General features: G+C 34.4%; 1 protein-coding gene across 1 annotated transcript; it reads left to right on the top strand.

The window, feature by feature from the left end:
* Positions 1 to 1181: 1181 nt before the first annotated feature.
* Positions 1182 to 17003, top strand: LOC118269016 (uncharacterized). Its single transcript, XM_050700334.1, has 28 exons — positions 1182 to 1444; positions 1898 to 2040; positions 2341 to 2505; positions 2778 to 2976; positions 3243 to 5420; positions 5826 to 5966; positions 6239 to 6379; positions 6659 to 6792; positions 7113 to 7183; positions 7269 to 7360; positions 7650 to 7910; positions 8364 to 8552; positions 9241 to 9365; positions 9732 to 9893; positions 10580 to 10666; positions 11245 to 11443; positions 12036 to 12161; positions 12496 to 12624; positions 13140 to 13349; positions 13755 to 13961; positions 14085 to 14178; positions 14277 to 14369; positions 14562 to 14710; positions 15073 to 15313; positions 15593 to 15760; positions 15996 to 16083; positions 16434 to 16539; positions 16867 to 17003. The coding sequence occupies exons 1-28, from the start codon at positions 1232 to 1234 to the stop codon at positions 16990 to 16992; spliced, it is 6237 nt and encodes a 2078-aa protein (XP_050556291.1). The 5' UTR covers positions 1182 to 1231; the 3' UTR covers positions 16993 to 17003.
* Positions 17004 to 21846: the final 4843 nt, after the last annotated feature.

Genomic DNA, 21846 nt, shown 5'->3' with positions numbered 1-21846 from the left:
TTGCGATAAGGTAGCGTTTATCCAGTAGTACTAAGTTCGTATAGTTAGGAGCAACTTATTATGACATATTTTATATTTTCAGGGCCTGATACCCACTCCATTCACGCCAAAGCTTCACGCCAAACATAAGAAGTTAGTTTTTGGCAATGTTATTACAACTACAAATTTCATATTAAGTACACTACAATATGGATATACGATATTTACTTTTAAACCAGTTTACTGATAGTCCTCATTTTGTATAAGAAATATAAGTATCAATCCACGCTTGCATAAGCGAAATTGGTGATTTCGAACTCATCATTTAAGTTATTCAGGTTTTCAGGTGTTCACCGTATGACAGGGGCCATATCATAATAATACATAGCTAAGTATAAAATAGTTATAATTAACTTTTTAAAATATCTGTAAAATTGTTTTCGGGAATATTCTAGTTTATCCCTAATTACGGTTATGTTATTTTATATTTATTAATTTGAATATTAATTTGATGTGGTTTGTTAATCTTTCACTGGTCTGAATAAAATATTCACTCCACATAATTTGTAAATGGACGTTAATGTTACCTAATTATAGTACGCTATGTTATTAATTTAATTATATCTCTTAATAATTATAATTATGATGGAATAAATGAAGTTTCATTTAAAAGGTTACCCACGTTGTAAGAACCTAAAGATTATATTTTTCTGATAGTGGCAAAAACAGTTTGTGGTTTACAGTTTTGTAAACATCACACTGAATTTTACCTGAGGACAGCGAGGATAAAGGCATAGAGAGTGGGACCAAGTTAATAACTATAGGATTAGTCATTCATTGAGTGAATTTCGAAAAGCAATCACTATTTAGTTCTATATAAGAATAAAAATAATAGCTTAAAGTTGCGTTAACGCAACTACTATAACTGAACAAGGTCAATAAAGTTGATAGTGAGAAAGAATAAACCAAATACCTACTATAGGATTAATTAAATTAAGTTTAGTCGTTTGTCACTGAAATATGGCCCAAAATTTTTTTCAATTCAAGCCCAGTCCTGCGAGAGCATAGACCATCAACTGTAATCTCTATTGAGAGAATAGACTAATGCAGAATAAATGAAAAATATTTTACTCTATTTTAGACCCAAGCCAAAGACATTCTGTATTTGAAAGCGTGTCATTTGTCACAACAAACGTATTTTATAATCAAGCAAAGTATTTAAAATGTTGATAAAATAATTATTATTACTAACATGCCTTTAAGGAAGACTGAAGGTGCTATGGATGACTCTCTTAAACAGACGTCCAAGTCGATAGACAAAATAACTGCAATTAGCAAGATGCTAGAGAATAAAACAGGAACTACAGAAGATAGTAAAATAGAATGGAGCAACCTTATATTTCTACCATTCCAACCTGTTTTCCAATTGTTTGTACTTCTTAGCGTCATCGTAAAGGTTCTACTGGTAAGGATTATTTGTTGACAGTCTATTATTATTGCTGTAATACCAGAAATATATACTTTTGATAACATGTGAATAACACTATGTGTTTCCTGCAAAATACAATTTGGGTGTCTTCAAGTCTCGAGTGAACAGGTTGTTCATATGTAGGCGTGCTCTACATCGGCCAATTCATCGCTTAGCACCAGATGAGATGGTGGCCAAACGCCATCCTAAAAAGTATAAAAAAAACTGTATTCGGGAACTGTTAACTTTACAAGAACAATTTACGTACGAAAATTTTAATAGCACTGAGGATTAAGACTGTTGCAGACGACTCAGCTGCAGGAAAATAATCCATGAAGTTAGTGAAGAATAAAAAGGAATCTGCAGACAAAATTATACATTCGATTTAAGTGTGAAATAGTTATATATGATAATTCAAGTACCTTAAAAGAAATACTAGTGTTTCCCCAGGGTCCCATACAATCGGTATACCCGATTGTGTACTGTGGCGAAGTGATGGATCAAACGCCAGTTCTATTGTTCATAAAGTATTGTTACTGGTACTTTTGCGATGCTTTATATGGGATCGACACTTTTCTTCATATTGTGCATAGGTAAGAAACAGTCAGCATATTAGAGCATCATCATCAGCCTGTTTCTGTCCTCTACTGGCATTCATACTGTTTCGTTACTGTCCAGCTTTTAGAAATCTAGGTATTACTTATAGTATATCATCCTACTGCTTCTTCCGCCTTGGGCGAGGCGTGAGCAAGTGTCAGACTCTTACTGACTAAAAGCACCCTTTCTACTTCTGTTTTTCGAGCCGAGACCTGGTAACCCGCTAGGCAGCCCACAGCTCCGGGAATTATAGTAACACCTCCAATAGGTATTGTTCAATCTTTTTATTTTTCCAGACAAGTCACCGACCAAGCAATGCGACGTGAGCATTTACCAAAGTCAGCAGGATTGTTGATAATAGATCTGATATCTCTAATTCCTTTCTTGCGCCTAGTGATGCCGAATCCATGTCCAGTTCCACGCTTATGGCCAAATATACTTGCATTTAATGAGTTTCTTGTGTGAGTACCATTTTTGTATCATATCACACCGTTAATATACACACACATACATTTAGCATCCTTATTTTCACAAAGCGATTTTACAACATAACATGCGTTCTGTACGATATGAGAGTGCGTTCAGCGCTATCTGATTGGCCGGCTCGATTAAACCAACCAATCAGAGCATCGAACGCGTTCTTGTTGATTACTTTAAACGTAAAGCAAACTCGTACTAAGGATACAGATCTAATGAATGTATAATTTAATTTTTGTAAAACTTTTTTTTTCAGCATTTACAGAGTAACAGAATACTTTTCACTGGTGACTACGCATTCGTACTTTAACCTTTTGGTCGGCTATTCCCTCACGTTATGTATGACATTGAATTGCATTGCTTGCTTCTGGTTGCTCCTTACTGAGGAAGGCTTTTGTAAGCATTGTACAGGAGTTGGAAACTACTACGACTGGCGAGCTTATGTTATTTATAAGGTTATTTTGATTTTCTTTAAATTGCTGTTAGGTTTAGTTGTGCGTCAAATTATTTATATTTGAGTAAATTATTAATTCAACTTGGTTGTGTTCTTGCACTGAGCCATCATGTAGGATCTGGATTTAACATCTATCAAATAATTAACGTGCAACCTTGTATACAGTTGATTTGATTGATTGCTTTTCTTTTAAATGATAAACGAATAAGATCGTAAATACGTTTGAAAGCCTCACCATTGATAGATAATAAAATTCTTTTGTTTCAGCTAAACGAAACGGATGTGGGATACACTACATATGTCTACGCATACACATTTGTATTTTCATTTACCCAAAATGCTTTCTTTGATAACGAAACTAAACCCTCTGCAATATTAGAATTTATAATAGTTTGCATGTTTTTAATATGCGCTTATATTTTAAATCATTTTATTGTAATGCCGAAATTTTTCGCTGAATCGCTACTTAGACTGCGAAGAGTTTGCACTAAATATTCAGTCACTAGAAAGATTATAGAAGAGACACACAGGAGAAATCCGACGACAAATGCCCATAAAGAAGTTGAAAATTTCTATAAAATCATCTGGAGAAAACGTAGTGGTATTATTCATATGCCTGAGGTGTTCAAAACAGAAATACCGAGATATTTGCGACTCGAAATTAAACAAGATTTACTTTGGCCCTTATATTACCATAGTCCAATTTTGAGAAAAACGTCATTTCCCCTTCGACGACTGATAAGTGAATGCGTTGAATTATCTTACAGAATGCCTGGGGAAAGGTTTTTTGTAGGAGACCATTCTAAAACCTCTTTGTATTACCTAAAATCAGGGATAGTTCAGCTTATTTCAGCAGATGATGGTATCACTCCTATATTTTCTGTTACAAGTGGCACCATATTTGGAGATATCAATTTTTATGTACCTAACTACGATAGAAAAGTTGCATGTCAATGTCTCACGTATTGTGAAATATATGTCGTTCAACGAAAATATCTTATACAAGCTCTACACAAGTATCCCATTGATAGACAAACTGTCATGGAGGCGGTAAGAGACCGATTAAATCATGCAAAGAAATTGTTCAATAGTAAGAAGTCTATAAGAGGATTGGATAGAAATGAAGACGAAGGAATAGCTTGGATCAACAGGCGTTGGTGGGAAATATATGAAGTTTTTGAAAAAGTAATGGAACAAACCGGGTTTTCTAGAGAACAAGTCAGATGTGATTTACCACGAGAGGAATCAATATACCACTGCGCGAAATATTTAGGTCAACTGGTGCTTTGCACTCCAACTGAACTCCAGACTAAATCTATGTTCACTAATGTCTCGTTCCCATGGATTATGAATCCGGTATCTAAATTTGGTTTTGTCTGGCACCGAATTGTTTTCATAACTGTAATGATGGTGCTGTGTGTCTTTCCACCAAATCTGGTAAAACGTGAAATTCCCTCGTGGTTTACGTTTTTTACATTATATACTGATACTATATATGGTATAGATATTGCAGTATCCTTATTTACGGCAGTTAAAACAGAGGATTCTGTTACAAGTACTTTCTCTACAGTTTTGTTTGAACGATTCAAGAGTTTCACTTTCATGTTGGATATTTTGTCATCAATTTGGTTGGAAGATTTAGCTTATATCGTTGGAGCACCACAATATTACTACACTTTTCAATTTAACAGACTAATTAAAATATATGTGCTTTTTTATGGTATTTATTTAAAGTGGGATATTAGAAGAAATCCTTTGGTGGACGTTTGTCGGAAACTGCTGTTAATTAATTTTACGTTTATAGTGCTGACAAGTCACATTATGTTCGAGCTGACTAATTACATGCCCCAGTTAACAGTAACATATTTCTTTGGAGAAGTTTTGTGTTCCAGAACCGTTAAGGTCGATTGTGTAGAAATGAATCCAGTAACTGGGGTCTTAATCAATTGGGCTTTTGAATGGACATTTTGTGAATATGTGGCGATGAACTTATGGGACACATATGTTGGGATAGTGATCTCATTCCTTTCTTACCTTATATTCGTGTATTGTAGAAGTACACTTGTGTCGTATATGTATTTGGAAAGTAGGGTATTGTCAAGTTACCGAAGATTTGTTTCAAATCTTAAGAAATATTACCAGCATTATAGTATTCACGTTGATTTACTCAGGAGGCTTGATAGATATTTCATATGCCATTGGAAGTATTACCAGGGTCATGACGTAATTTCATCGAATTCTATGATAGAAGAACCAATTGAGATATATTGGAAAGCGCAAGGTGAAGTGGCACAGCGAATAATATCGAAATCAATAACGTTTACTCATGCTGATCCCAGCTTAATCAAGGAATTAGCTTGCATGGCAAGATTTTTAGTTCTACCTAAAAATGCCATAATATTTATGTTTGGGAACCAAGTTAAAAATGTTACTTGGATTGTGCAGGTAATATTTTATATATCCATTCTTATATACTTATTAATATTATAGGTGGCAAAGTTTGTTTGTTTGTCCTTTCTTGAAGTTGCAACGAAGCGAGTTTATGACATGATAATATTTTGTGTCATTTCTTGCTGGTAACTGATACAGGCAATTTTTTATCTCTTTTCAACCATACACTTTCCTAAAATGGGTCATGGAAGTTTCTATGAACCATTTCGCAATTTTAAAGATAGAAAGCTAAAAATTGGTATGTGGACTATTTGTGACTAATAAAAAATTGTGGATCGTTTTCTTCTTATCTATTATCGGCCAACCCAATCCGAACAATTCAATCCTACTTAATTGTTTTCATACTGATATATCTAAAGTTCTTTAGTTTGGTTGTAAAGTAAATGTCTTTTTATTTAGGGATTCGTTAAAGTGGAGTCTCATGATGAAAAAGGTGAAATAGTTGAAACTTACTATGGACCCGGCACTTTATTATCAATAGCTGCTGTTTACTTCGGGAAAGAATCAGTTAGATCATACACTGCGTATACTGATTGTGAGGTAAGTGAAGTTAAAACATAATACAACTAATAGATGTATTGCATTATATGTTAGGCCCCTCATTACAAACGTGTGAGCTGTCACGTCAAAATAATGTGACTATCCCGCACAATTGGCATAAGTGTGAGCGAGAGATCTGATAAAAATGACTTATGACAGTTCGCACGTTTGTAATGGCCTAACTATAGAGATCTATATTTGCTTGTTACAGATTGAGTTTTATAAGTAGCTTGTCATATATTTTATGTGTATCATATTATTTCTTTTTTTAGACTATATACATACCAATAAATATATTTTATGATATCTACAAAAAATATACATTGGAATATGAATATTTGCAAAATTGTGTTAAAGAATTCACACCTATGGTTGACGAAATGTTTAGAAATTATTTGTTACATCGGAGAGATGTAAGTAAATTATTCAACCAATTACTCCCCTTCCCAATCCCCGATTCCCGAACACCCCTTAAATTCCTAATCCCCAAATGACCGACAACCCACTTGTAACGCCTCTGGAGTTTCGGGTGTCCATAGGAAGTGGCAATTGCTTAACATCAGGTGATCCGTCTGCTCGTTTACTGGCAGAACTATATATTTATATTGAAGTACATTATAATAATGTTGCAACTATTTTCCTAGAAGGAAAGTGGTATCTTTCTAATATGATACTACTAAAATACTTTTCAGTATCAACAAAAACTGCGAGACAGAATTAACAGTACAAGAATGTCAATGACATCGACAGCAAAAGTGATTCCTGAATTACAACAAAATCGATCGTTGCCATTTGAAGGTGATTTCTGGGGAGATCCGGAATCTGCGTAAGATTCTTAAAAAATATTCATATCTAAGCAACAACATATTATTATTAAATAGACAGACAGATAATGCAATCATATTATCTGTTGGGCGGCAGTGACTCTTATAATCAGGCAATTTACTCATACAGAAAAATAGTTTTATTTTTATGACAGATTGACTGACAAACTATGTATAATTTTAATATTCACATGGTCATTTTTGATTGATATTGTTTGAAGAAACTTTAAATAACAAATATAAAATAGGAGAGGTGTTTGACAGTCTATTAATAAAAATTGCCCTATAATGTGTCATTATTATAAAATAAATATTTTTATAGATTTATGCAAACCTGGTTGATGTTTCGAACAGTTGTCGTATATGTCTCTATCTCGTCTGCTGCTGTGTTGGGTGAGTAGACAAACAAAATTATACGCTATTAACACCTGTATAATAAACAATATCGAAAATTTAGTTAATTTTCTAATGTTTAAAGGTGGCATTGGAGCTGTATCACGATGGGTGTTTACTATGATCAGCGCGTTCTGTGACTGCATTGCCTGGATCGATATTATCTTAAAGTTATTCGTAAGAACTTTTACTATGACTATAGTTCCCCCGTTTGTATGTTTTGGATTATTTGTTACTAGAGAGCAATTGGAATTTTATCTACTTGCTGACGACAGACCGATCTGATATTTGGTTCACACTCTTAATCTGGATGACCATACAATTTTTTTTTCACTAATACTATACTTCACTATACTATATTTTGAATATCAAACAAGACGGCCTTAGTCAGTAGAACAGAGCTCATGAAAACCGTTTAACATGAAATGTTACTTGCCAAAGTTAATTTCGCATAAATTTATTGCAGCTCGCATATCACGATGATCGTGGCATAATAATAACCAACACTAAAAAATGCTTCGTAAATTATATAACTAAAGCATTTATATTGGACCTTATCGGTGTTATACCCGTGTATGAAGTTCTTAAGGCTTTGCTATCAGCTGAAATCGATGATGATACAAGTTTTCTAATAAATACAGTGTGCAAATTCGCGCATATCTATATTTTGTTTGCGTATTTCCAATATATTAGTGATCTCCCGACGGTGAACGGCACTTTGATTAATGTACGTATGATTTTGGACTCAAAGCCGTTGTAATTAAGTCTTAATCTTGTTTGGCCTGTCATTTATATAGATTAAATCTAGTGTGTTAATGTTTCTATGATTCCAGTGACCTATACTTACTAAAATTCATCTGTATGGCTGCTTTTTCACCAGTATGGAAGGCTTCCCTACTATAGATATGTAGCGCATACTTGAGCTGCGCATCTTTCGCGCATAGTTACTTTGCGGCAGTGCATCTTACTACCACAGCTACGTAGCTTAGTATCAGTGGAAAGGGTCACATAGTTTCACAGCTTAGCATCAGCTCAACATCAGCTTAACATCTTCGAAATATAGCTACAAAGCACATCTCTGGTGGAAAAGCACCCAATTGCCTTAGTGAATTGAAGGTCTCTAACATTTGATGATTGAGATTCATGAACCAGGATATACTTATTTGTCTTTATTCTTCAGATAGTAAAATGGCAATTAGTAAACAGTCTTCTAGTACTGGGTGCAAGTCATTATTTCATGGTTGTCTGTGTAAAATTTGAGTTCAATGAAAGAAATATGGATTTGCTTTCTGTTACTCTCCGGGATACTTGCTGGATGCCCGATGTGATGACGATGCCTTTTAATTTGAGTTGGAATGATTTACATTTGGTAAGCGACTTTTACTGACTTCAAATATGAGAGGTATACAGGTGTAAACGGAAAGCTCCATAATACGTTTTGTTTGTTTTTATAATTTTAATCGTTTTTGTGTTATTCATGCAGCACTAGTTTTAAAAGCGGTTGATTCCAACTACATAAAATAAACATTAAATTCCTTTTTTTATTTTTTAAATAAAGCTCGTTTATTACCGTCGCTTGTTTGCGGCGTTCAGGAGCGTTCTATTAACATTCTGTATATTAGAATGCTGTTTTTGGTCATTAATATTAATACTTTACACTTGTGAACCTTTTAGGTATAGGATATTGTTTTATATTTATGCGTCAAAGCCTTATTACCTTTCTACTAATCCGGAGCTGCGGACTACCTAAAGGGTTTACTCTCCGGCTCGAAAAGCAGGAGTAGGAACGAGGTGGTGTTTAGTCAGTAAGAGTCTGACAGTCCTTCTCGCTTCGCTCATGGCGAGAGAAGTCATTGGATGACATTCCCCGCCTTATAAAAGGCCTATTACCTATCTTGAGATACTTGAGATTGCTTAAAGATATCATAGTAAAACATAAACCAATAAAGTAAAGTCGTTTACTCTCTTAGATCTACAGTCTTTTGACTAAGTAGTATAATTATTAACGCTAACTGGTAACAGTTTATAAACTAAATCAAATTAAAACGATCACACAGATATTCGCTGAAAGTCTAAGTCTCGCTGAAAACGGTATGATGGGATTAAATTATGGAAGATTTCTAGTTGACAGCAGAAATTTGGGAGTGGGGCTCTGTTTATTTGTCATCGGATTTATATTTTGGTAAGTACATGGATTGATCTTTGTGAACTTGTGGTCCAAGAAAATATTTTTTCAGCAAATAGTATAAACGGATCACCTGATGGTAAGCAATCGCCGTCACCCAGGGACACCCGACACACCATAGTACACGTGCGTTGCTGGCCTTTTGGGGGTCAGGAATTTAAGGGTTGTTGGGATATCGGGGCTTGGGAATATTGGGAAGGGGGGGGTAATTGGGCCTTTGTATATAATTTATGAACGTTTGATCGTGAAGAAATTATAAAATAATATAAATGTCGTGCATTAAGATTTCTGAAGAATTATTTGTATGAGTTGTTATGAATAAATAAGTACAGGATTATAAACGTTGACATACTTTTTTCATAGGTGCATATCGTGTCATGCTTTGACCCTGTTAGTATTGGACGCTCGTGGAGATTTTTTGTTTCAACATGCTGTAAACCAACTCGACAGGTTTCTCACTTCCGAGAGAGTTGAGGATTCAATTATACAGAAAGCGATGCAACATTTTAGATATTGTTGGGTCAGGTAAGTGAGAAATACCTACATCGAGTCGTTTAGTAGTTTTTGTGCCACCATAAACCCTTTTTTCTCAATTAAATTTCTATTTTTTTTCATTTTATTTTATTATCTTCGGAAAACTTACAACTAGGATACAGATAGGTGAGAAATATTGAAAGAAGTCCAATTACAAGTTTCCACAGGTAGAAATGTTAATTTAATGTAGTTAATAAAAAAAAAGCAACAGTGACTTTATCATGATCGCCAAACCTACCTATCAAGCAAACAAAAATGTATCTTAAATATATGCATATAACTCAAAGGTGACCGACTGACTGACTGACGTAGTGATCTATTAACGCACAGACCAAACTACTAGACGGATCAGGCTGAAATTTGGTATGCAGGTAGATGTTATGACCGCTAAAAAAGGATTTTGATCGATTTTAGCCCCAAGGGGATAAAATAGGCATGAAAGTTTGTATAAAACTTTGTCAATTTTAAACCGATCGGGCAGAGACTTTGCTTGCATAAAACTACTATGACGTAGTCATACCCTAAGAAGATATTTTAATAAAGTCCATTAAAAATATTACTTATTAACGCGAGGCGAGCAAAGCGGGCAAAAGTTAGTTGTGTTAATCAAACAATAAGATAAGATTAACGACTACTCGATTGGTATTTATTGTAATCTAAAAGTGTTTTGTTTTCAGAACAAAAGGCATCCAATTGAATCAACTGACAAATGAAGGGATTGGTGTAGTGTTTCGACAGGATCTGAACTACTTCTTTTATAAAAAGTACGTTGTTGATCAATTTGTTTATAATTATAGAGTAATAGAGTGAATATGAATGAATTACGCCCTTTGACGTCTTATTTACGCCAAAAGGAAAAGGAAAGTATAGACCAATGTGTGCGTAATGGACAAATGTTTTTATGCACATTAGTATGAGATTACCTACACATGTATATTGTATAATGCCGTAAATGATAGTTGTGTCAATGTGTGGCCTGCTAACTAAATAGCGTTGGCGAGTGTACATACGATGGAAGGAAAAGTCCAAAAGCAAGTTTTAGTTCTAAATAAAATTAAGTCACAAACAAATTTTTCAATTCACATTTTACTGTCAACTTTCTTTTAGAAAGACCTTATTTGCACAAGATGTTGAAAGAAAACATCGTGAGGAAACCTGGATTTATAATTTTTAATTATTAGTTTGAAATCGCCAAACCGCATTAAGCAAGCGTGGTGATTAATGCTCAAACCTTTTTCAACGAATAAGCCTTTGGTCAGCAGTGGCTATTGATACCCTGTTGACGTGTGATGATGTAGTTACATAATCGCACATACAAATAAACATTGTCCTTTTTTCATAGGACATTCAGTATTCTGGATACTATAATCAAAGGCGGTGAAGCCATGCAAAGGCAGTTAGCCAGCGTCAGTACACAGGCGTTCTTCCTAGGAGGACACGACATTATCAGGGAAAACGATCTCGTGACTTACTTGTGCGTTGTGCATCGCGGGAAAGTCGTGCTGACGAAAAAGAATAGGAAGTTGATTGTTTTGACCAAGGTACTTCGGTTGTTTTGGTTAACTTATAATATGTATTTTTGTTGAAGGATTTCTCGGTATCGCCTGCAATACACTGCAAAGTTTTTACCTTTACATATACTCCAGATCCATAAAATATATTGAATTACGGCAGAAATAGCTCTGTTGTTGTGGTATAAGCCTCTAAACGAGCAGATGGATCACCTGATGGTAAGCAATCACCGTCGCTCATGGTCATCCAAAACACTAGAGGTGTTACAAGTGCGTTTCCGGCCTTTAGGGGATTAGGAATTAAAAGGTTGTTGTTGGGGAATTGGTGATTGAGGGGTAATTGAAACAAACACATCGCAAGCATTGTTTCATGTTCAGTTTTCTGTATGGCCATTACTCCGTTATGACTCCGGTCGAGCCGGTCCTTTCGTGCCGTACTCTTATGCCATTTTATAATTAATTTAACTCTACATACGACCACCAAAAGAACAGAGATTCACTTACTTGTTTCTTTTGGTGTACAAAAAATAGATTTAGATCAAAGTATTTATTTCATTACATTTGCCTCATACTCGAAATGAAGAAGCCTTGACATGATATCTTATCTTCTCTTTTTCTCCAGGGCGATATATTTGGTCAGTTACTAGGCACAAGGAAGCGGCCTATACGTGTGACCGCAACAGCTGAAGACAAAGTCGACGTTCTATATATTGAGATAAATGCGTTTCAAAGCATTATTACTGAGGAGGTAAGTCCTTGACACTAAGATACTCGTATCATGCTTTTAAAATGTTTTATAGTTTTACTAGACTGTTTCGTGAGTCAAGTGGTTGCAAGCTTGATCTTCGAGCAAAGAGATCTCGAGTTGCGTTATTAGATATGAGACAGAGCTTTAAGAATTTTTTAAAAATAGACCGGAGTGCATGTCACAAAAAAAAACTCATTACATCCCTGGTAAAATTTGGTGTTACATTATAAATTGATATTTATGCCCTTTACAGATTATAGTGATATGTTCTGTCAAGTAGTTATATGATAGATATGATTAGTAACTTAGTAAAAGTACATAAATGTTTATATAGGTACGCCGAACAATTATGCGTAATCCGCAACATAAGAACGATTTTCTGGCAACAAAGTACGTGACTCTTGAGAATCCATACGACACAGTTAAATACCTTTTACGTGGACGGAAGATGATCAAGCTACCGGTAAGAATGTTTCAACATGTTTTGTAAAAAAAACTGATTCATATATTTGTTACTGATCTTCAGTTGTACCTGATGGTTTAATCACTAACTATGGCTAAAGCATAACAAAATATAGTGATAGCAAAAATCTTTTCTTTCGCTTTAATGTTATAAGTATCAATAGTTTTATTATAACTTTCGTGAGACATACTTAATTGATTATTATGTTATCGGCCTACTCACGTAACGGTTTGACGAGGAAATCGATTTGTTTCAAGCCATGCTAGAGGCTCATACTCATGAGCGGCATTCCGCGATACATGATGCGGCGATAGTTGTTACGTAGCCACGTGTGTCGCTGCTCATGAATATCTATATCTTTACAACAAATCAGGCAACGCACTTGTGACTCCTTTGGTATTGCGAGAGTCCGACGGCGTCACTGATCACTTAGCATCAGATGATTCATCTGCTTTTTTGTCATCATCTCTATAATAAATAAGTTTACTAATCTAAAGTTGAATTATTTGTCTCAGTGGAATGATTTCCCGGTGGAAGGTTACCATGGTACATGGTACTCAAATTTCTTGCACCTCACATGGTTTGTCGGCCCCTTCATCACCACAGTTTGTGTCAATTCGTTCGTCGTCCTACCGACTGGACACAACTTGTGGTACCGAGTCTATATCGTACTCTTTATATGTGATGTGATTCATCTGGCGAACTTTATTGCGGATTTTTATTCGGTAAGTATTCTATAGATGTTTTTATTTTGTTTATTTCATAATTGTTATAAAAAGAAAAGGTTTCGTGACCTTCAACTGATATTTTAGAATGAGAAGTGTCTGATGAACTTTTACCGTTTCAAAAACGGTTTTGGCACTACATTTAACATAAATAATATCGAGCCACACCAATGATGGTGTAGTTTTATCTCTAAAACGATGTCCAACAGTAGGCCTATGTCCAACAGTACCCTTAATACAAGTTTTCTTTACATTTATAGTAATCGAAACGAGAGCTCTGATAGGTTGGTTTATTCGAGCCGGCCAATCAGAGTGTCGTCGCACTCGTTTCATTTACTTTAAACGTAAAGCAAACTCATACGTTAAGGAAAAATGGCTGACAATGATGAAGTATTTTGGTTACAGATCCAACTAGTTGTAGTACAAAACAAATGCCAACATCAAAGAGTGGGCTGGAAGAAACTAAAAGATTGGTCATTGTACCTGGATATCCTAAGTTTTCTGATTCCACTAGGTACAATCTTTCACAATGATTGGAGATACCAGTACGCGAGGATGTTGCGCTTGAAGTATTTCTTTGACTACGATTTTCACTTCTGTAGGGGTTTCAAGGTAATTTTTAGAAACACATCACTTCAAGCTCGACCAACGTGTCGAAATTGCTATTGTGATTTTCAACATTATTGCTTTGTTGTAAAGTTTTATTTGTTTTAAAACGAATGTTTCTAATTTTAGAGAAGTATGGCACCAATACTTTTGAAAATAGCAATATTTCTATTGGTTATCCACTGTTTCACTTGTGGTTGGGTGTATATCGCATGCAGAAGGAGTAAGTTTTTTTTTACAATGTAATTGTTATTGAGGATTCTTTAATTGGACTGAACTGGGAGTAACTGTAATTATTTTGCCTTTATATTTATATTACAGAGGGTAAATTCCCAATTCATATCAGGGATATGCGCGATATGGTCAACACAATTGATTTCAGTCAATGGACACATCCTGATGATAGAGGCGAAGGTAAAAATATTCTGATGCTTTCGCAAATAATAACAACAGTTCACAATCTACCATCGAATGTAGACCAAAATGGGTATTCCTTTGTACCTACTATGCTGAATGTTAACTTAGAATAAATACAGCCCTTTAAAATATTATTCAAATACCCCTATGATATTCGAAAATCAATTCAAGTGTTGCGTTATTTACCAGGTTGTGCGCGTGCCACAAGAGATATTCGGGATGAGGAAGACCCTGCAGTATTTATTCCTACCTTCGTAGTCCCCAAGTACTGGCCCTATGATTACATCGTAGCTTTGACGTACATTCTGCTTATACACACACATACCAATATTGATACGGTGAGTGACTGCTTCATATTTTTTTGGCTAAATATTTGATGATGTCGCTTAATAAAAAATAAAACATAAATAACTATTCGATATAAGCATCGCCGTAGTTTTGACTATACCTACATATACGCGTGCTTTTTCTATTTTTTTATTAATGGGTCTTATGATGGGCCGATGTTTGGCCACTATCTCGCTTGGTAGTAAGTGACGATGCGGTCTACGATGTTTCCAGGAAATGTGTTTAATAATGATTACTTTTTCTTCTTAAAAACTTTGCCTTACACTTAGATAATTATCTAATAACTATTTTAGTTTGGGGCAGCGATTAACACTACAATAAATAATTATTAAAAATTTGTGTATTTTTATAGATAATGCCTCTATCAATAAATGAAGTATACTACAAAGTATTCACTACATTTGTTCTACAACTATTGGACATCTACATAATGGCACTGGCTATAAACGCAGCATATACAAAGTATCGAGAACTGTATCAATATAATTTCTCTATAAAAAATATGCTTATTTATTTGACTGACTCGGGACTTAGCAGGTCTTTGTCGGATAATGTATGGGCTTATACTGTGCAGTTGTGGAAAAGGCAGAAAGGTAAGGAGCTCTTCATCATCAGTATCATACTACCTCTCGCGTCTTCAAACGTATGAACTTTTTTAGATTGTGATTCCTTGAATTTGAAAAGATATGTGCATTTGATCAACAAAAGAAAAGTTTTCTCTTCCTTTAATTTTTTGTAAAAAAAATTTTAAAAACGACCAGCAATGCTTTGCTCAATCCGGGAATCACACCCCGGACTTGCGACCCCTTGACCGGCAGTTGCACTTGCGACCACTCGACCAACGAGGCAGTCAATAGTTTTCATATTTTCAGGTGACAAACTACCAGACCTAGCTTACCAATGCCCCCCATGTTTACGCCAAGACCTGTTTACTGCGCTTTACCTACATCACCTTGATGCACCTCCAACATTTCGCATGTTGCCTGACTATTTCAAACGGCAACTAGCTGCGAGGTTGCAAAGGACTGTCATATTTCCTGGTAATTTTTTATTTTAATAATATCCAAGTTAATTAATAAATCTTTATCACGTAGCTTATTCCGAATTTTGTATTTGCTCAAATATTAATAAGATTAAATTTATGCGTTACATATGTTAGTAAGAATCCGCGCCAGTGGTTAAACGAGGAACTTATCAAAAAACAATTTTTCCTGACTTAATGTAGCATAGTTAGGTTTCATATTTGTGCTTAAAACATTCACTGTATTATTTTAGGGAAATGTATTGTAAGAGAAGGAGATACCTTCAACATTACTTACTTTATCCACGAGGGAGAAGTTGAAAAGTGGTACATCGACAAAGCGTAAGTATATTTTAATTTAAATTTAACTTAAAAACTTTATTATTTTTTAATTTTAAATCTAGTCCATGCGAATGCATAGACTAGATTTAAAATTGTCACAGCAGTAGATTCAGAGTGAGTGAGAGGGAGAGACAGAAATATAGAAAGAGAGAAAGAAGGAAAGAGAGAGTAAGAAAGAAAGAAATAGAGAGAGAAAGAGAAAGAGAAAGAGAAAGAGAAAGAGAGAGAGAAAGAGAAAGAGAAAGAGAAAGAGAAAGAGAAAGAGAAAGAGAAAGAGAAATTGTTTTTTTTTTCTAAACATCATTATGTTGTGTGTTTATGTAGGTATCCTTCATTGTTATAATTTTCAGCGGTGAAAACAAGCTAATGTCAGTGCTGTATACAAATGGATATTTTGGATGTATGTCGGGTTTATTCGTCAATGTAGGATTCCACTTCACTTACTATTCTCGAACGGTAAGTATTCCGTAAACTTAATTTTCACTATGCATGATTGACGTTGCAGGATTGACGTTGATCATTGTGTAAGATGCATGCATTCGTCTTGCAATCGTTAATTGACTAAAGCGTGCAAATGAGGTACAGTTATGGGTCGTACCAAACATTTTTTACTTGATATCAAAATGCTTTTTGACTAAGATCGTATATCACATTGTCTCATTTAGTTCCCGTTTACTCACTTTTAATTTGATGTATATTCCATAATGTAATGTGTAAAAATATTAAGTGGCTTTTCAGAATTTGTGAAATAGGGCCCAATTTTCAACAATATTTTTTCTACAGGTGGTGGATTTAGTCTATTTAGACCTGGACAAATGGACCGATTTGTTGACTTCCTACCCAGATATAAAAGCTAAGCTTTATGAAGCTACTAGAAATATGAAGAAAGATCATACCAAGAAAAAATAAAATGTTTAGTTTTTTATGGTATAAGCCGGTAAACGAGCAGACGGATACTCAGAATCTGATGGTATGCAATCGTCGCGCCCATGGACACTTGAAACACCACACACCTTTTGGGGATTAGGAAGTTAAGGGGAAAAATGTATTGGTAGGATTGGGAAGGGGGATAATTTGGAATCCGGGAACCTCGCTCACATAACGAAAACACAATGCAAGCGTTGTTTCACGTCAGTTTTCTGTGAGGCCGTGGTAACACTCCGGTCGAGTCGGCCCATTCGTGCCGAAGCATGTCTCTCCCACACTTAAAAACCTGGTTCCTACTTATTAATATTGTAAGGTTTATTTAGTCAGATAGTATACAAGAGATTTGTACAACTGTATATAATTTTCTTTTTGTCAAAATCGTAATTTATTTATTTATGATGTTTCAATCCAAAGAATCATGTGAAAGTATATATTTTGTTTGATAGTTTTAGTCTATTTTACTTAATACAATATAATTTATTAATAGTTACTTAACCCAGTCCTTAGTAATTGTTTTCGGAACAAAATCGTAGGAATCATTAAATGTCTCTCAGTACGGCATTTTGTAGTTCTATAATAGACTGTTTTGTTATATCAGATACAAAATTTTGTGAAATTTCTTTACTATGTAATGTTTTGTTATGGTCCGAGATCCCAGAGCTGTCAGACATATGTTATTTTTACAAGCATTTAACCTTCGGCTTACAGTAGTCTTGTATATACTTTTTAATGTCTGAATGTTTGTAAAGCTGGCCGAGTGACACCAGCGCAGGTACCAGGTGAGAAAGGTAACTAAAAATTAGACTAACTTAACTTATTTTTTTATGTCTGATTTTTATATATGTTTTGTAGAATATTAATCTGAAATCATATTAAAAAAATCAGACACTTTCCATGGACCAAAACTTTTGTCAGACGCTTTAAAGCTGTAAGAAAAATAAATGAACTTAATTTATTTTTTAATGTCTGATTTTTTTATATGCTATTAAGATAACTATTACAATGTCATATTTAATTAGTCAGACAAATTGCATGGACCAAACTTCCCTAAATACCAAAATTACTCAACCATGTGTATGAACGCGAGAGCACTATGCACATGCGCTTCAGACCGAGTGAGACATCCATGGTAACTCGGTTCCCGTTCTTAAACTCACAATCTATTACTGTAGGTACTACTGCACATGTATGTGTATATACTATGTGCACACTTTTTAGGGTTCCGTAGCCAAATTATTATTAATTATTCAACAATTTCTACGGGCCAATTACATCACCAGTTTATGGAATAATGCAGATAAAAAATTACCAACAACTTTTGCTCCGGAAAACAACGGATGGACGTTGGAAGATGGCCAATATCTTTTTTATTGGTTTGATGGTGACCAATTACCAGAATTCGTCAGTGATTCACTTCAAGAACTAGGTACCGTAATTTGCTTTCTGGTTTGCAATTTATTATATTGATTGTTCAATTTGTTTAATGTTTATCTTTTTGTTTTTACAGAACATGCTGCTAGCAACAATAACACATCAGATGGTGATGAGGATGATGACTTGGATGAACGCGATATACTAAATGATGAAAATTATAATTCTAATTACTTTGATGATGATGAAGATGATTAAAATCAACTAAATGATTTATATTTAAAACAATTTTAAGTAACTCTGACAATGACATCTTATAAATATCTATTGGATCCAAATACGGCGAGGCCTATAATAATTTTCGGATTTACGAAAAATTTCTCGGTAGTAGCACAGAGTCTGGAATTGTGTCCAGTAGGGCAAGTGACCCGGTTGTGGCCATCGACCCCTTTGTGGCCATTTGGGCCTTCAAATATTTATAACTAAGGCATGGACAAATAAATTACTCTGTGATGTTTAGTATTTAAAATATTGAATATTAGAGGCACTGATACCGTTGGCAGCTTTGATGTGTCAAACTTCACTTCGATGCAACAAGTCCTTATTTTTAGTTGAGGGTGAAATTGTTAAGATCTTAACAAAAAGTTTAAGGCGAGCGGGTGAGGATTTGGTTTTTATTTTTTAAATCTTTGCTTATTGTTTGGATGTTTATGTTAATACTACATGAAGAATATATTGTCTAAGTGGAACTAAAGTTATTTTGTCGCCATATGTTTCTGAAGTGAGATTATTAGAAGGTGGCCACTAATGGAGACAAAATTATGAATTTCTCCATCTTTGGCCACATGGCTGGCCAAAACTTTTGTACATAGACGCCCCACTTCTAGTCATTTATCGTAATTTATTTATTATTTTTCCTTGGCTTTACATATCAACAAATACATATTTTTCATTTTCAGAGATGCAATAAATTGCCTTCACACAAAGGGGAGGTCAGTTTACTTTGCATCTTTTACCAACGTCATATAAATGTTGATCTCTTTATTTGTAAGTTAAATTCAAGTGAAGCAATATTATTTCATATTTTCCAAACTAAATGAAAACCATTGTTTCTAAAATGTCAAATTTAATTAATAAATTTTGATTACTTTTATTGTATTTTAGATGGCCAGAACTGGCTCACGACCGTGGCCAAAAATGGCACGAATCTGGCCAAAAATGGCACAAACTCCCTATTTTTTTTCTTTTTTATACAGTTATTTTTCTATTGGACGTTCTTTAAAAAAAGGGTCTTCTTAGGCAAGGTTAATACATGTTAAATGACTTTTTACAATAAATATGTTCGTGATAACAAAAACTAAAAGTTAGGAAAGCCTCAAAGTCGACAAAATTCTTAAAGTGGCCACAACCGGGTCACTTACGATATATGGCAATAGGCTCACCCCCTATTACATGGGACTTATAACACAAATGGTGAAAAGTGGGTGTACATTGTACAGCGGCATTACGTGCCGTAATGTCACCTCTGCCTACCCCTTCGGGGATAAAAGGCGTGACGTTGTGTGTGTGTGTATATATAAAATAAATGTTATTTTCTTTAAAAGACAGCTGCTCAGAAATAGTTTGTTTTTGCCTGTTTATGCAATTTTTTTTTGCTGCTGTTGACATTTTCCTGCACTGTAGAAGGCAACAGTTTTATTATTAGTAATAGATAAAATAAATGTTATTTTCTTTAAAAGACAGCTGCTCAGAAATAGTTTGTTTTTTCCTGTATATGCAATTTTTTTTTGCTGATGTTGACATTTTCCTGCACTGTAGAAGGCAACAGTTTTATTATTAGTAATAGATAAAATAAATGTTATTTTCTTTAAAAGACAGCTGCTCAGAAATAGTTTGTTTTTGCCTGTTTTGCAATTTTTTTTTGCTGATGTTGACATTTTCCTGCACTGTAGAAGGCTACAGTTTTATTATTAGTAATAGATAAAATAAATGTTATTTTCTTTAAAAGACAGCTGCTCAGAAATGATTTGTTTTTGCCTGTTTATGCATTTTTTTTTAATAAATAATTGTTTTTTAAATTATATTTTTTTCTTTATCTATAAATATTCATATTAAACGTAGTAAGTTTTTTTAAAATATTAAGATATTTTAGTCTGAAGCGCATGTGCATAGTGCTCTCGCGTTCATACACATGGTTGAGTAATTTTGGTATTTAGGGGAAGTTTGGTCCATGCAATTTGTCTGACTAATTAAATATCACATTGTAATAGTTATCTTAATAGCATATAAAAAAATCAGACATTAAAAAATAAATTAAGTTCATTTATTTTTCTTACAGCTTTAAAGCGTCTGATAAAAGTTTTGGTCCATGGAAAGTGTCTGATTTTTTTAATATGATTTCAGAGTAATATTCTACAAAACATATATAAAAATCAGACATAAAAATTTTTAGTTACCTTTCTCACCTGGTACCTGCGCTGGTGTCACTCGGCCAGCTTTACAAACATTCAGACATTAAAAAGTATATACAAGACTACTGTAAGCCGAAGGTTAAATGCTTGTAAAAATAACATATGTCTGACAGCTCTGGGATCTCGCTCTATTAATACGTTATTTGCATAGCGACTTTTACAAAAGGTTCTTTATTTGAATAATAATCATAATTTAGATTCATGTTATTTCAATTTTAAAGTCAATATTAGTTTTATTATTTCGTTAATAAACATATACCTATGTTGTAATGATTATCTGGTTTTATTTAATTGAACCAAGAAACTATGAATTGATGGAAGATAGACTATGAAAATCTAATTATCATCTTCTATGCCCACTACCGCCAACTGCAGGAAATCGACCTCCCCGATAGTGTTACCGTTGAGCCAGATGTCTAGCCACCAGAGATGTGCTATGCTACGTTGCTGTGGATGCGGTTGGCTTTCACCAATCATGTTCATTGGTACACATAGCGTAGCACTGGTGGAAACGGACTCAACTAAGCTATGTTTTTTTATGGAAAGATGCGTGCTATGGATGTGTGCTAGGGATGGCTATCCTATTATCATACATTGCGGCAGCGCATCTTCATAGCACATCTTTCTCGCACAGCTACATAGCTTAGTATCAGTGGAAACGGTCACATAGTTTCACAGCTTAGTTATTACATCTTCGTAGCATAGCTACATAGCACTTATCTACTGGAAAAAGCGCCCTTACACCTTGCCGATACCAATATAATCATAGTGAAACAACAAATACACAAAAAACGAATAACACAAGTAACTAAAACCATAAACAAAACAAAATTACCAGCGCAACATACCAGTGTAGTACAAGTTCTAAATGTTTTATCATACTCAAGTCTGTCGCATACACACTCCACTGAACAAATTGTGTGTTACTCCGCGTTTATTTTACGTTCCCAACAGTAACATGCTCCCACTACCTTTGTATTTGCCCAGATTTAAA

Source organism: Spodoptera frugiperda, chromosome 2 (genome assembly GCF_023101765.2).
Source record: "Spodoptera frugiperda isolate SF20-4 chromosome 2, AGI-APGP_CSIRO_Sfru_2.0, whole genome shotgun sequence".
Classification (NCBI taxonomy): Eukaryota; Metazoa; Arthropoda; class Insecta; order Lepidoptera; family Noctuidae; genus Spodoptera; species Spodoptera frugiperda.
Note: the sequence above shows the minus strand (reverse complement) of the source record. Positions and strands in the feature narration are given on the sequence as shown.

Bases quoted from the DNA above. Each gene is read 5' to 3' on its own strand.
- LOC118269016 (XM_050700334.1), top strand. From the start codon at position 1,232: ATGCCTTTAAGGAAGACTGAAGGTGCTATGGATGACTCTCTTAAACAG. The intron at 7,184-7,268 runs GTGAGTAGACAA...TAATGTTTAAAG, and splicing joins CTCGTCTGCTGCTGTGTTGG to GTGGCATTGGAGCTGTATCA. The intron at 8,553-9,240 runs GTAAGCGACTTT...ACGATCACACAG, and splicing joins GTTGGAATGATTTACATTTG to ATATTCGCTGAAAGTCTAAG.